The sequence below is a fragment of the Exophiala spinifera genome (genome assembly GCF_000836115.1).
Source record: "Exophiala spinifera strain CBS 89968 unplaced genomic scaffold supercont1.4, whole genome shotgun sequence".
Taxonomy (NCBI): Eukaryota; Fungi; Ascomycota; class Eurotiomycetes; order Chaetothyriales; family Herpotrichiellaceae; genus Exophiala; species Exophiala spinifera.
Genome location: NW_015622516.1, coordinates 1,948,268 through 1,961,607, shown reverse-complemented (window position 1 = coordinate 1,961,607; position 13,340 = coordinate 1,948,268). Strand labels below are relative to the sequence as shown.

At 51.2% G+C, this 13,340-nt stretch overlaps 6 protein-coding genes across 6 annotated transcripts; 1 reads left to right on the top strand and 5 right to left on the bottom strand.

Moving 5' to 3' along the window:
• Window positions 1–1,595: 1,595 nt before the first annotated feature.
• Window positions 1,596–3,613, bottom strand: PV08_05904 (uncharacterized protein; the record flags this gene model as incomplete). The annotated part of the gene is made up of 4 exons (XM_016380243.1): window positions 1,596–1,824; window positions 2,046–2,338; window positions 2,448–2,682; window positions 2,751–3,613. The coding sequence occupies 4 exons, from the start codon at window positions 3,611–3,613 to the stop codon at window positions 1,596–1,598; spliced, it is 1,620 nt and encodes a 539-aa protein (XP_016236070.1).
• Window positions 3,614–5,418: 1,805 nt separating this feature from the next.
• PV08_05903 (uncharacterized protein) lies at window positions 5,419–7,020 on the bottom strand (the record flags this gene model as incomplete). The annotated part of the gene is made up of 3 exons (XM_016380242.1): window positions 5,419–5,841; window positions 5,921–6,733; window positions 6,796–7,020. 3 exons carry the CDS (start codon window positions 7,018–7,020, stop codon window positions 5,419–5,421), a joined length of 1,461 nt encoding a protein of 486 aa, XP_016236069.1.
• Window positions 7,021–7,979: 959 nt separating this feature from the next.
• PV08_05902 (uncharacterized protein) lies at window positions 7,980–9,117 on the bottom strand (the record flags this gene model as incomplete). Its single annotated transcript, XM_016380241.1, has 2 exons — window positions 7,980–8,988; window positions 9,062–9,117. 2 exons carry the CDS (start codon window positions 9,115–9,117, stop codon window positions 7,980–7,982), a joined length of 1,065 nt encoding a protein of 354 aa, XP_016236068.1.
• A 290-nt stretch (window positions 9,118–9,407) lies between these two features.
• On the bottom strand, window positions 9,408–10,372 carry PV08_05901 (uncharacterized protein; the record flags this gene model as incomplete). Its single annotated transcript, XM_016380240.1, has 2 exons — window positions 9,408–9,802; window positions 9,862–10,372. 2 exons carry the CDS (start codon window positions 10,370–10,372, stop codon window positions 9,408–9,410), a joined length of 906 nt encoding a protein of 301 aa, XP_016236067.1.
• A 381-nt stretch (window positions 10,373–10,753) lies between these two features.
• PV08_05900 (uncharacterized protein) lies at window positions 10,754–11,280 on the top strand (the record flags this gene model as incomplete). The annotated part of the gene is made up of 3 exons (XM_016380239.1): window positions 10,754–10,846; window positions 10,896–11,010; window positions 11,063–11,280. 3 exons carry the CDS (start codon window positions 10,754–10,756, stop codon window positions 11,278–11,280), a joined length of 426 nt encoding a protein of 141 aa, XP_016236066.1.
• Window positions 11,281–11,849: 569 nt separating this feature from the next.
• On the bottom strand, window positions 11,850–13,328 carry PV08_05899 (uncharacterized protein; the record flags this gene model as incomplete). The annotated part of the gene is made up of 1 exon (XM_016380238.1): window positions 11,850–13,328. One exon carries the CDS (start codon window positions 13,326–13,328, stop codon window positions 11,850–11,852), a length of 1,479 nt encoding a protein of 492 aa, XP_016236065.1.
• Between the last annotated feature and the right edge of the window lie 12 nt (window positions 13,329–13,340).

The following is a 13,340-nucleotide window of genomic DNA, read 5'->3' as shown; positions in this document are numbered from 1 at the left end:
TAAGCACTTCATTCTTCATTCTTTCTCATCATTCACGACATCAACTTTCGTCGACTTGAGACAATTGGATCCGTTTAGGATACTGAGAAATCTTAACTCGGCCCCCTCTCTAGTGCGCTCAGACTACTTGGTTATACGCCTCCTATGCTGCTCTCTTGCCTGTCAATAATGGATCTCCGCCCACTTCGTTCGACCGCCCAGTAAAAGGCAGGTCTTGTAGTGATTCTCTGGGACATAAGTACGCCGCCCTTCACTCGCTACATACTCCCCTTCCACCTAGTAGTTGAGCTTGAAATTTTTGAAAGAACGTGGTTTGTAGTCGTCACTACAGTGTTCACGCGCTGTGTATTTCCATTTCAACGCCCTCATTAATTGTCCTTCTTTCTAAGCGTGTTTTCCACCAACGAGTTTCCCTCTGCTCTCGGTCGTCCTGCTTGTGTCCTTGGTGGCGAAAGGGCGAAAGGGCCTTCTTCGATCGAGCAGAATAACGAGGTTCGGAGTTGTTAGACCAGCACCCAACTCGCATGCGAACCCCAACATCAAACCGCTTACGAGCCCCGACACTGGGCGCAGCCGCACGGGACTCGCATGCGAGAGGCATTCACGAGACTCGCTCACTGGATAGAGAGTCTTGGACCCCTCGCACCGACAAGTGTGCGAGGGGCATATTACTCTCCTTAAGCCCTTCAAGGCTTTGAGTACACTTATGTGCGTAGGATACCAGGCTAGGGAAAAAAACCACCCCTTTCTATCGACCTTCACTCTTATCTTAGCCGTCTTACAGTTTCGGGCTCCTGAGCCTCTTTGGGCTCTCTATGCTAGAGTCACATGGCTAAAGAGGAATGCAGGTATGGGTAAACGAATACGGGTGAGCGAACATGGGTGGGCGAACCTAGGTATGTACACTTTTCCGGCTCCCTGAAGGCCAGGGAACACCCTATGAGACGTACTCAGATCTACCTACCTTTTGCCTACGACGAAGATTACACTAGATGGCGAGTCGAGTGACCCGCAAAACCAGTCTAGAAAGATAGTTTTATCGAGCCTCGAAAGTTTAACAATAACAATAATAATATCGTTATGAAGTCGTTCAACGTGTGTCAAGTGTGCTGGTTTTTCTCGAATGCTTTGATCTAGCCTGTGCCCTTCTTCTTTTCTTGACTCGTGACTCTTTTCGGGTGAGCCAGTGACATAATATTGTTAACAAATACTCGCCGAAAAGAGAGGCCTTCTTGGTCTAATTGACCAAGATGAGGTACTAGTTTATTTACCCCGATAGCCTTCCCCCCCGAACACAGCAAACAGGCCAAACCGGGTGCCCAGGTCGCACAAAGGACGGACGCGACTCGTACCCTCCTCCAAGCCTCTTCAAGGCTTTCAGTCTCGGTGTATGGAGCGCCAGGGCTACGAATACAAGGTGGCATTTCTTCTATTGGCTTGTCCTCTCGCCTACGGCCCTTACAATGAGTTAAACTACGGACAATTCGCCAGCACCTAAGCCAGCGAAATGACCTGAGGGAGGATCCCCGACACTCCCTTATCTGTGCAAACCCCTTCCCCCATCATCAGTCACCTATTCCTACTAAACTTCCTGGCTAATCCTCCGCAGTATCTCTGGAAATCGGATTCCCCGGACTCATATCTTCCAGCCCGAGGTACTGGGCCAGCCCCATGAGGGCGAATAAGCCGCTTAGAGCGGCCAGACCGAAGCCAGAAATGGAGAAGACGTCGCCCCAACTGATGCTCGATGCTTGAGTGGCGCCCAGCGCGAGGCCGAAAGCGAGGAAGCAGAGTATTATTATGAGGATGCCAAGGAGGAACGCTCTATATTTTCCGAGGTTTAGCTTCCTTTGTTGTTGGAATAGACCGAGTGGACACTTAGAGTAGTGTACTTTTATCGAATTTTCTTTTGCTCCTGAACTTGGGTGGGGGAAAGGGGGAAGGGGGAAAGGATGTGGGTTGTTCTGGTTGGACGGAAGGATACTCTCTCCTCAGACTAAATTGAAAGAGACGGGAGAGCAAATAGCAAATAGCAATGAACATACTGCCCATTCTGGCCCTCAACTACCTCGAGTAACAAATAATATTTGTAATGTGCCGACTCGGCGTGGTCTTGTTGTCCCGATATGGCCAGCCGGTCGATCTGGCTCGTTATGATTCGGCTGCTGTCGGTCATGGTTTTATAGTGGCGAATCAAGTACCTGAACTGGCCCGACGCTTCTTTGCCGCCAAAGAGATCGATACTTCGCTTGACTCGGCGCCGTAGGTCGGTAATTGGGGGTTCCTGTCTCTCGCCGGGGTATGGGATTCTTTCGTAAAAGACTGTCGATTCTTCCATCTATAACCAGGGTAAAAATCTCAGGGATAGTGATATACGGATGCACAAGGAAAAAAGGAGGAGAAAGAGAAAGAGATAGAGAAGAGTCTTCGAATGTCGAAATACTGACTTGGATAAGGATCAAGGCAGCAATCTCCTTCATGAAGGAATCCCACCAATACCTCCATGTCCACCACTTTTCATTTCCACTTTGCCTCCGGTATCTCTCCACGAGGTGCGTCAAAAGGCGCTTATCAGTCCAGCGGCCAATGCCGCCTTGTCTTCTAGGTGAAAGGTCTGTTGATATCTCTTTAATTTCGCCGTATCGAACGTAAAATATGTAGATTAGATCTTCGGGTTCAGTTCTGACATTGTTACGTAGCAACTTAGGAATAAATCTTTCGCTGAGCCGAGGTAGGCAATCTCGACTTACTCGGCTCGATACCTCGCTCCTCCCGAAGGCCCTCCCCCTCGGAGACCTGGTCGTGGTTCGGGTTGGTCTGGAGGGCGATCGTCGCTGTCACTGTCCGTGCCATGACGCGAACGTCCTCGGGATTCGGATCTAGGATTTTGTTCTCGAACAATAATTTCAGGTTCAGAATGATGGTCAACTTGAACCTGATGAGGTTGACGCTCGCTCTCATGGCGTTGAACTTCAACGTCACGTTCCCTCTTATAGTGTCGAAGTTCAGCTTCATGTTTTCGAACAAAATCCTCTTCACGTCGTCGATATTCATCCTCCTTACGCCGTAATTTATCTTCCTGTTCTCGATGTAGAGTCTCAAATTGACGCTCATACTTCAAACGTTGAAGTTCAGCTTCGTATTTTCGAATTTCCTGTTCGCGTTGTCGAAGCTCTTGCTCCCATGTTTGACGTTCAGTTTCGTGGCGCCGTAATATAAGGTCTACTTCCTCTCGACGTCGAGTCTCACGTAGAACCTCCGCTTGTGCTTGTTCAATTTTGATCCTCTCTCTGCGCACTGCCTCTGGTCGTGGCGGTTCTTTGAAAACGATTTCTCCAGGCTTAGGATCCCGGGGTCTTGTTGCTTCTCTTTCCACAATGTCTCTCTCAATTGTCCGCAATTCCGCGCGAGTATTGTCGCCCGCTCGTCCTCCCGTCACGAAATAGCTACCTAGAAGCTCTGAGAGTCCCGGTGGCCGCGGCTTCCTCTCCACCTTATTTTTTTCCTGCTTCTTCTTGTCAAGAGGCTCCGGGAATTCTTCGGAAGAGGGCGCATACTTTCGTGAGTGGCGACGCCGGCGAGAGGATGGTTTCGGAGGGGTATTCCTAATCATACTGGTTTCAGAGGGAGGTCTTTTACAGTAAAGGGAGTATGGAAGTAGGTGGCATGAGCGGGGACGGAGATTCTTTAGTGCCGGCCTTTAGCGCATGAGCCAGCACGTGGCAACACCGGGTTCGAGAAGCCGATACAAAGCAGCGAGATTTGTTTCTCTAAAGAGGTAATCAGAAATGTCGGGCCAAGTTGGGTTAGTTTCGGCTTGGCATTTGTGATAGAAAGCGGCTCGGCGGCACGGTGGGAATGCCTCCGGAGAGCGAGTACGGCAGCGAGTTCGCTTAATATTCGGCAGAATCTACTATATGGATCGTTTTGTCTCAGCATTAGTTAAACAGATATGAATGTATACACGCTATTCTTAACCTCGCCGCCGCCCGTTTTGAATAGATGACTTTAGTGTTGTTTAATCGTCCTGTGACTTAGGTAGAAAGCGCTATTGCCTTGCCTCGACCAGCCTAGTAGTCCGTTTTGGACTCGTTTACCTCTGCCACTACCATTGCTAATGGTAGCTGGCGCTGTTGACGCAAGCAATCCACGCACTAGCTCAGGCGAGGCGTTAGGCGAAGGACTGCGCCGCGGCCGTGGCCGTTCTGGAGTTTACGGCGATAGTAGACCTGGCGGTCGCAGTAGTATCTACGCTAGTTAAGTCGAACCGGATAGCGAAGGGGTCCCTGGCACATTTTCCACCTCTTCCTGCCTAGGATTTGTATAGGTGTCGAAATATGTTTATGTTTGCTTTATAACCAAGGTATTATATTAGGACTTAACCGCTAGATATCTATTATCGCGATTTAAGGCCGTTATTCTAGGCCTAATCAAGGCTATCATTAATAGACGTCTTGGTTGTACTATAACTAAGCTTATTAATAACGCTATTACTCCCTCTCTCTACTTATCTATATTCTCTTACCTGTGTTCGTTTACCTGCATTTCCCATCCCATGGGCTTCAACCTAGTCAGTATTTTAGTTGTGAACAATGTTTCTTTGTTTTTTCCCCTTTGGCTCGCTCCTTTCCTTCTGCCCAGTGGACATTCGGACACGGATATATCCAGCCAGGTACCTCGAGGTATTCGTAGAGCTAATTAGGCTTTTTTTGCAACGTAAGGGAGACCCTCCAGCCCCCCGGGGGGGCGGGGGGGGGGCGGGAAGGGACGGGGCGCGAGGCTGGTTATGTAAGCACCCCGCCGTCGGTGGATGATTTATCTCTTCTCAGCAACGGAAAACAACGGACGGTCACATCTTCTTGCCTGTTGAACCTTTTCTCGCCATGTCTCTCTACCTGTCGAACGAGGAAGACGACGATTCGTCGGGATATGCAGAGACACCATTCGGAGAAATAGATCAGATGGCTGACTGGGTGCTCGGTGGGCTCGCGCGCTCTCTCTCATCCCCTTCGGATCTGGGCTACTTTTTCTACTCTTTTTTGAGCCTTCATCCCTAACTGGTCACGTCATTCCTTCTCCAGACCTGCGGTTCAACTCTGGATGATAAGTACCTGTCAGGGAGCGAGTTCTGTCGCGCCGTGGCCTACACCGTCCAGAGGATCTAAGAGCAGAGTTCCGCTCGTGTGTTTTGTCCACGTCTCGATTACGAGTCACCCACTATCACCGACGTCAACCGGGGGTTTCGATGTCGCCTCTTTCAGTCCACTTTCCCCCGGCATACAGTGACAGACTGGGTCCGAACTACGAGTTGTATGTCAATGACCGTGGATTTCAGGGTTTTTGCTTTCGACGTTTCTGACGTTTCTATTATATAGCGTTCGATACGAAGTACCGGTACTGATTTTAGCATATATCAAATTAAGCGAAGCCAGGTAGAAGTGGCGTATTCTCAGACAGGACCGCTTCCAGCGCATTTGGGTCCAGCCCCAGGGCCTTTAGAATCGTGGGCGCTATCTGGGTAGTGTTGACCGCCTGGGACCAGGTCATCTTCTGAAGCTTAGGGTTACTAATGAAGCATGCGACTTTTCGGTCGTCGTCGCTCAAGCCGCCGTGCTCCGCCAATTTCGTCTTGGACGTTGTAAAGCAGGTCCCAAGTTTTGGTCGAACAATGAGATGGGGCACGCGGGATGACGCCGCCGAATTCCCAAATCCTTGTGCGATCAATTGAGCGCCGGAGATCGTCGTCTGAATGTCCAGCTCGGATGCATTCTTCGCAAGATTGCCGACCGCGGTGGGAATGTCAGCCGTGTCATTCAGCCAAATGAGGCCGATGTCATCCGTCTATGGTTAAGCCGTCAGTCAGCCTTGTTGACTTTCATACCGTTAACGATCAAGGGTGGGGGGCAGTAATTTATCTCACCGTCGCGAAGGCCACCGGCACACCCGTCGCGTTGACCAGCGCATCTGGATCGACTTCTGTCCAGAGCCGGGGGTTGATCGGAGCCTGGCCGTGTTTACTGGCGACGATGATCAACGTGTCGTTGAGATACCCTTTCTGCTCCAGCTTGGCCCGGATCCGCCCGAGAGCGGCGTCCACATAGTCGAACGCGTGGATCAGAGCAGGACTCAGTGATGAGGTTGAGTCGTTGTTGTACCCTACGGTTTTCTGCGCCACGGACACCGACTGGAAATTCCCGCCCATCAACGACGGCATCGCCGAGGTGTTGAGAGCTCCACTCGAGTTCAACGGCGCCTTGCCTTCGATGAGGCTGAGCCAGGCCTGCACGTGCAGTTCGTCGTACGCGATGGTGTCGTTCACCGTCACGGGGACTGCTTGGATCTCCGGGAAGTAGCCCACGGACAAACCTTTGCCGCTGGGACCGTTCATGATCTCGTACGAGGGATGCTTGTCGACATAGGCCGTCTGAAGCCCTGCCGCTCTAGCGACCTCGAAGGCCGTGTTCACCTGCACCCTCGAATGTGGGTAGACGGAAACGCACTTGCCGTCTACAAGCGTCTGCGGCAGGTTCCCGGGATCAATCCCCCCGGACCACAGGAGACTCGAGTTGTAATCGAGGTTTTCTGCGTACGCAACCTCGGCGCCTGGAGTGCCGGTGCAGTTGCTTCCTGGCGGATAATACGTCCAGTCCCATACATCGTCATACCAGATGCCTGTGGTTCGTGGGCTTCCACCAGTGAACTGTGCAATGGAACCGGGAAAAGAATCCGAAGGCTACAGTGAGGAAATTAACTCATAATCTTCGCCGGGGCAAGCAGGTCAGTTGAGGTACTCACGGCAGATGTGAAGGCGTTCGTATACTCGTAGCCGGTGGACAAAAGCTTGGTTATATTGGAGCCCGGTCTCGCCGCAGTGTACTTTTCCACGTCACTGGAATGCATACCGTCGATACTGAAAGCTAAGACATATTTGTAGGGAACCTCTGGGACTGGTGCGGCGCGGATCTGGACGGTCAGCAGCGCGGCTGCAACACCAAGGACAAACTTAGAAAGTGAAGCCATTCTCCTGGACACCAAAGGTTTATTCTGTTGGATGATCCAGCTTTCATTTCGGCAGTGGAAGTTTGCGAACTATAAGAACTTGTTCGTCACTACCCTACAGGTACAGCAGACTCAGGTACAACGAGAATTTTTCAGCATTTTTTTGGTCTAGCCGCGTCAGCACCTACCTCTTTAGGGTGGAAGGATATCCAGGTCGTTGAACGTGAGCCAAAGGGAACGGAGCTGTATGTCGCTGCGGCTCTTAGTAGGAAACAGTCTGGGTTGGAAGAAATATAAAACGGCAATAGATTGAGTGAAGCTGGATGCTTGCTTGGCCACGTTCAGTCGAACTGAGATATGATTGCTCCAACCGCGGCGGTGATTGGTCTTTAGCCCAAAGCTTGTCCAAATCTTACTGTTCCTGGGTGACTGGGGATCGGGAAAGCTTGTTTCTTCTTTCAGTTATGGTCAATGATCTCACCCGGCGATCGCTCAAACGCCGTAGCGAAGTTATAGCCGAAGGCCATGATGTGGGCATCGGGGATCTGCTGCGGAAGGATATCCCTCGCCCAGAACTTCTTCGGTTCCGGGTTTAAAGCGTACCTCGCTCGGCTGGAGAAGAGGCCAATCCTGGTGGAAAGGAAACAGTGGACGGTGACTTCGAGAGAAGCTGTGTAAGACCGAACCGATGACGACGATGCCAACGGACAGGCGTGATAATAACTGCACCTGGATTGTAACTTACTCAAATTGCAGTTACCTAATGACTTTTTGTCATTCTACGTGGCGTACAAATCACATCTGCACGTCGGGATGTCGATGTCGAGATCTCAGGAGGCTCTAGTCCCTATGTGGAGAAGCGAGTAGCCAATCCGAGACCGCGAGTGACACTCTTTGCCGGTGGAGTAAATATCCGTAAGCGGTGCAAAGGATGCTCAGGAGTCTCCAAACCCCCACGACGATCTGCTGGTCTGCCTCTGCTAAGGTAGAATGGGGTGACCAGACGAGCCTGTTTGTACTCTTCCCGCAGTGCCTGGGCCATAGGCGCCCAATTCGTAGTCCAAAACTCCTCCCCGGTCTTCAGCAACTTCGTCTTCTTCCCTGTAGTAGATCCAAGCATGGCGCCTGGCTCTCGGCCCCCAAGTGAGCAACCCGTGCCCTCTGCGGATCGGCAGATGATAGAACTTAAAACTAGCCCATCCAAAGACCGATCCGATTACAGCACCACAAATAATGTCAAAGCCGGAGTGGTGAAAGTCGGCATATCTGCTGGAGCATATGAACAGAGCCGCCACAATAGGCGCAAACGCGAGCGCAAACTGCCACATCGGGGGAGCTGCTTGTCTGGTCCGTGCCGACGCGACCATCTGTTGTTTCCCAACTCCTTGTCTGAGTTGATCGATGGATAGGTCGAGGTAAGGTATCGACAGCGAAAAGCGCGCACACAGCCACAAGCTTAGATAGACCATTCCAGCCGATGAGAAAGACGAATGGCCAGACGGAAAGGCGGCAAAGCCATCGTCGAGTTGTCGCTTGTCGGATTGTTGGCAGATGCCCGAACTCACGAGGGCCGCGGCTTCAGAGTCCAGAGAGACCCCGAAGCCGCCCACGGTGAACTCAGAGATCCGAGATGTGTCTGCCTGGCACACCGCGAGCAGGTGTGGTCGAGGCTTTCCAACCATATCCTTCAAGCCCGACGTCACAAACAGCGTGACGGCCAGACCCGCACAGAGACCCAGCCATCCCACGTGAATTTCCCACAATGTTTTGCGAAAGCGATGCGGTCGAGAGGGAGATTCAAAGACTGCCGCCGTGAAAAGGTTCACCAGAGCAATAATGGCTGCAGGAAGAACAAGAGCGACAATGATTAGGACCGGTAGCGACACGATGTCCGGCTTGTTGGGATACGCGATGTCGGTGTCGGTAAGTGAAAACGGCCTGTGAAAACCACTGATGTAGTTCAAGACGCCTCCCGCAGCAGCCACCACGCTACACAAGCACAAATGTCAGCAAACCGCTTTGAAGAAGACCTAAAGTGGTGACGACTCACACAACCACTTACATGAGGGATAGATCCGTTCCATTAGCTTCTCGAAGGAAAGCACCAACCACGTCCATTTCACTACCTCTTCGGAACCCCGCTTCGTAGGAGCGTAGACATATTTAGCTGCATATTGTAACCTGATACACCTAGAGGTGTCTACTACCTACCTTATTTGGTACATCCCGGGGCACAATACTTGGCACAGTACTTGGCACAATACTCGGGTACCCCTGACCCTAGGTAGGTATTTGGAGTAGTTCATATACTTGGCCAACTTAATTCCTCCGTAGCTACGCCAAAAAAATACTTCGAGGCACATTGTGACTATGGATCAAAAAGCGACGGCGTCGATTATGCTCATTCTCTACTCCTCCTTTCTAGGAACGTAATCCGCATCTGGATATCTCAACAAATCATCGTCATCTGGCGTTCCAGCACGATCGTGATCGACGGCCAAGGTTTCATCGGGCTCTTCGTTCGCCGCGATCTCCACCCGGCCCAAATTCTCTAGCCGCTCTTGGGCTGTTTCAAGCCACTTCTTCCCGAGCATGCCATGATAGTGTGCCTCCTTGTTCACCTGCTCCTTTGATATGTCTGTGATCTTCTTCTTGACTGTGTCTGTGTGGACATCAATTCGATCCATGATGACTGGCCGAGGTAGGCTGCGCTGTTGCTCCTGCAACAATCTCTCAATTCTCGCTCTCGCCTCCTCTCTCTCTCTTGCCGCCTCTTCCGGTGTTGGTGCTGAAAAGGAAAAGTCTATATTGTCAGAATCGACGGCGTCGAAAAGATTGATGTATCAGGGGTATGGAACTTACGTTCTTGTTCGTGGCCGTGCACGCTCGGTTCCCATCGCTCAATGGAGGCAGGTTTCCACATTTCTCCGTTGTCCAAGAGTACTTCTTCCAGCTCCAGAGCCGCCACGAAGTCGACAGCCGCCGAGAAGATCTTCTCGACGAAGTCATCACCTAGAACAATGCCTGCACCTGTAACGATCTCGTATGTCTCGAGAAGAAAAAAAAGTTGAAGGCTGGACTTCTTGGCTTTCTCTGATATCTGAATTTTCGCTGTAGTGCTGGCTCTTGGTCTGGACAACCAGTCGTTGAGCAAAACAAACAAATTTTCCAGGTCGGTCTCGAGGTCTTTTCTGTCATCTCTACCAAATCGTCTTCTGGTGCCGGCCGGTTTAGCTTTTGCCAAGTTATCGCAGGAGAGTGTGAGCCGATCTATCAGAATTTCCAGTTCGTCCTTGTCTTCCTCGTCCAGGTCATCTTTGGTTCGGAATGGACGGAGGGGAGGCGAGAGTGTTGGGTCATTCTGATCTGACATGGTGGGGTATGTGTGCAATTCGACGGCGTCGATCTGCCCAGGAAAATGAAGAGTTAGGCCGCTGAAGGTATTGGTACACGCGAGAGCGTAAGGTTCTGAGCTGAATTAAGCGACGATAGATAGATCGACGTGGATTGGATTCAGGTGAGTGTGCGTGCTGTTCCCGTCACTCGAAGGTGTTTGTCATGCAGGTGACTGGATACAGACGCGAGAGTGGCAGGTAGGTTAGTTGTCTTCACCTCACATCTACTTCACTTCACCCATCTTGCCAGGCTGCAGCAATTTCAGGCATCTGTTGTCCTGCCTGCGCTACACCTCGTACTCTCCAACCTCCTTATTTTCTGCACACCGTCAACATTCCACAGCCCCCAGTCCACAGCCATGGCTCCAACGGTTATCGGTAAACGTCTGGCGAGCCATTGGGGCTGGTCATCTGAAGAGCATCCAAACAGCATTACCTGGTTTCTTCCACAAGTATGTTTATAAGTCTACAGCATCTTTCCTCATCTCATCTGTTACACAGAATACACGAGTCGGTGTCGACCAATTCTACCGGTTCGGGATCACGGAAGCCTGGAAGGTGAACCCTTCGTCCGACGGAAAGATGCGAATTATTCTACACTACAAGGATAGCATAGGTATTTTCGTATTCTCGATATCTCATGTTGGGTGTTCTGACGATTTTCGCAGACGGTCCCAGTAAGCCGTATGAGAGACTTACGAGAACTCCCTCCTACCCCGTGCCTGGTACGCCAGAGCAATTCGAAATCGGATTCATCTACGACTCGGAGATTGGCGAACGTTGGTCTTTCAAAGATATTCTTGGCAGAGCATGGATGACTCGCGTTCAGTCTGTCCCTCGCCCGGACGAAGTGGACTACGTCAATGATCAGGTCGCAGAGTGGTAGCATAAGGCGGCTTAGAAGGTGCATGGCCTTATGTCAATTGAAGATTACTACAGGCAGAAGAGCGTAGATAGTTATCCACACGAGGCGATAACTCTGGTATCATGCTATTAAAAGCAGCCCAATTTCAGAACTCTCATTCTTCGGGTTGGTGCCTTGCGTACTTTCGCGGTCGTATTCGTCCGCGTCGGTTTCTATTGTGCTTCTAGGTACATAGTGCGGAGAAGAAAGTGCATCGCGCCGGCGCCGGGCGCGCCTTCTACTGTCAAGCGGCTGCGGGAATGGAGCTCTGTCAACCTGTCAATGATGCCAGGTCTTCGGAGCTACCAGAGACGCGAACCCGTTGCATGTGTCATCTAAGGACCACAGAAACCGCGTAATCCAACTCATCACCCGAGATAGTGTACCAAAAGCCTGCCCCTCGAGCTAACCCCGAAAGACAACAATCATCCTCGATCCAGTCCGAGTTCCAGAAGCGCTGCCTCCTCGCCCTCTGTCGATCCTAATCCCCGCCACTGTAAATACTTCGCCATGAGTTGGACAAGAATGCCAAAGCAGAAGGCCTCTAGACCTCAGTTGGCAGATAGATCCAAGTTCTCGAGCACCTGGACCACTTCCCGAAGGGGCTTGATGAAACCCTCATGGAGAACGTGCTGCTCTTCTACCGCCATGAATTTGAAAACGTGGAAAAAGCACATCCTAGCAGAGTCGGTGTCCGGAGACTCTTTGAATTTGCTCCAGAAATCATACGGCCCAGCGCCCTCAAGAACATGGTCGCCAAAAAGGGCATTCAGATCGTCGTGGAATTTGTGGTAAACCTCCAATATCTCCTTCAGCTTGGTCAGGACAGCAGCAAGCAGTGCGTCACGGGCTTCCTCGGTCATATTCGTCGCTGTCGGTTTTGGTTGTGCCTCCTTACCAACGACTCGGTCGAGCGTGGCAGCGAGAGTAGCAACAAAGCCTGTTTCATCCATCAAGGGGTTGTCAGGAGTGACCTCCGCTAGCTGATACATTGCTTCCGCAAGGAGTCCCTTCAACTGGAAGAGTTTGATTTGAAATCCTTCCTGGCGAAGAAGTTTGTTGAGGTACAGAACCTTGTCCGCAGTCATGCCTTCAACTTCAGGCCACATCGAAGCCACCTCTTCGACTACACACTTCGCATCGTCCTCTCCGAAATCGACGCCGTCGAGTAAGACGAAAGTTCGGAGACCCTTGTTTGGTAGCAAGGGCCTATAATCGAGGTCGATGTTGGCTCTCTTGAGAAGCCTCTTCATTTCAGCCAAAAACCAGGGTTTCTTGGTTTCCTTGAATGCCAGTGCCATCATCTTCATTTCATTGCCCAAGTCTTCGTGAGGCTCCACGATGACCTTGCCCACGTTCTGGGCGCGTTTGAACACCTCTTGTTTGCTTGAGGCCGGCAGGTTTGTTCCCACACGCACGGAGTGTTGGGTCATCAGATTGGGCCAAGCAACCTTTCTTTTTGATAGACTTTTGTCATCACTGCGATACTCCCAACGCCAGAAGACCATGTCCTTCGAGATCTGATAAGGGGTACACAAGCCAGCCTTTTGCGCCAACAGAACGTACAACTTCTTCTGTTCTGGGACAGCATCGGTAATGGGGGTGACCACGTAGCAGGTAGGATTCTGTGAATCAATCCAGGGGAGAATCTCTGCCGGACGATCGTATCCGATCATCTTGGCCGTGACGCCTGCGTCTTGCTGGAAATACTTCTTGTCGAGGTCTGCTTTGGCGTAACCAACAATTAAATAGTGCTGAGTGCCAATTTGAGGAGCCAAATCTGTTTCTGCTTCTCGCGGGGTAAAGTCCATTTTCGCACGAAAGAGGCTGGCATTTGGGTCAATTTGGTCCGGCTTTTTCAAAATTACCATCCAGTTGACGCTGGTATGGTCCCGGGCCACTATCACTTGAGGGTTCTCCCTATCGCTGACGCCGTCCTCCATCGCCTTGCCGAACATGTTAAACGCAAGGTCCTTTATTTGAGTCACCTTGGCCTTCTTGCCCTCCCGTATCTCCTCTCTTGTTGCCATGTTGAGAAGCGC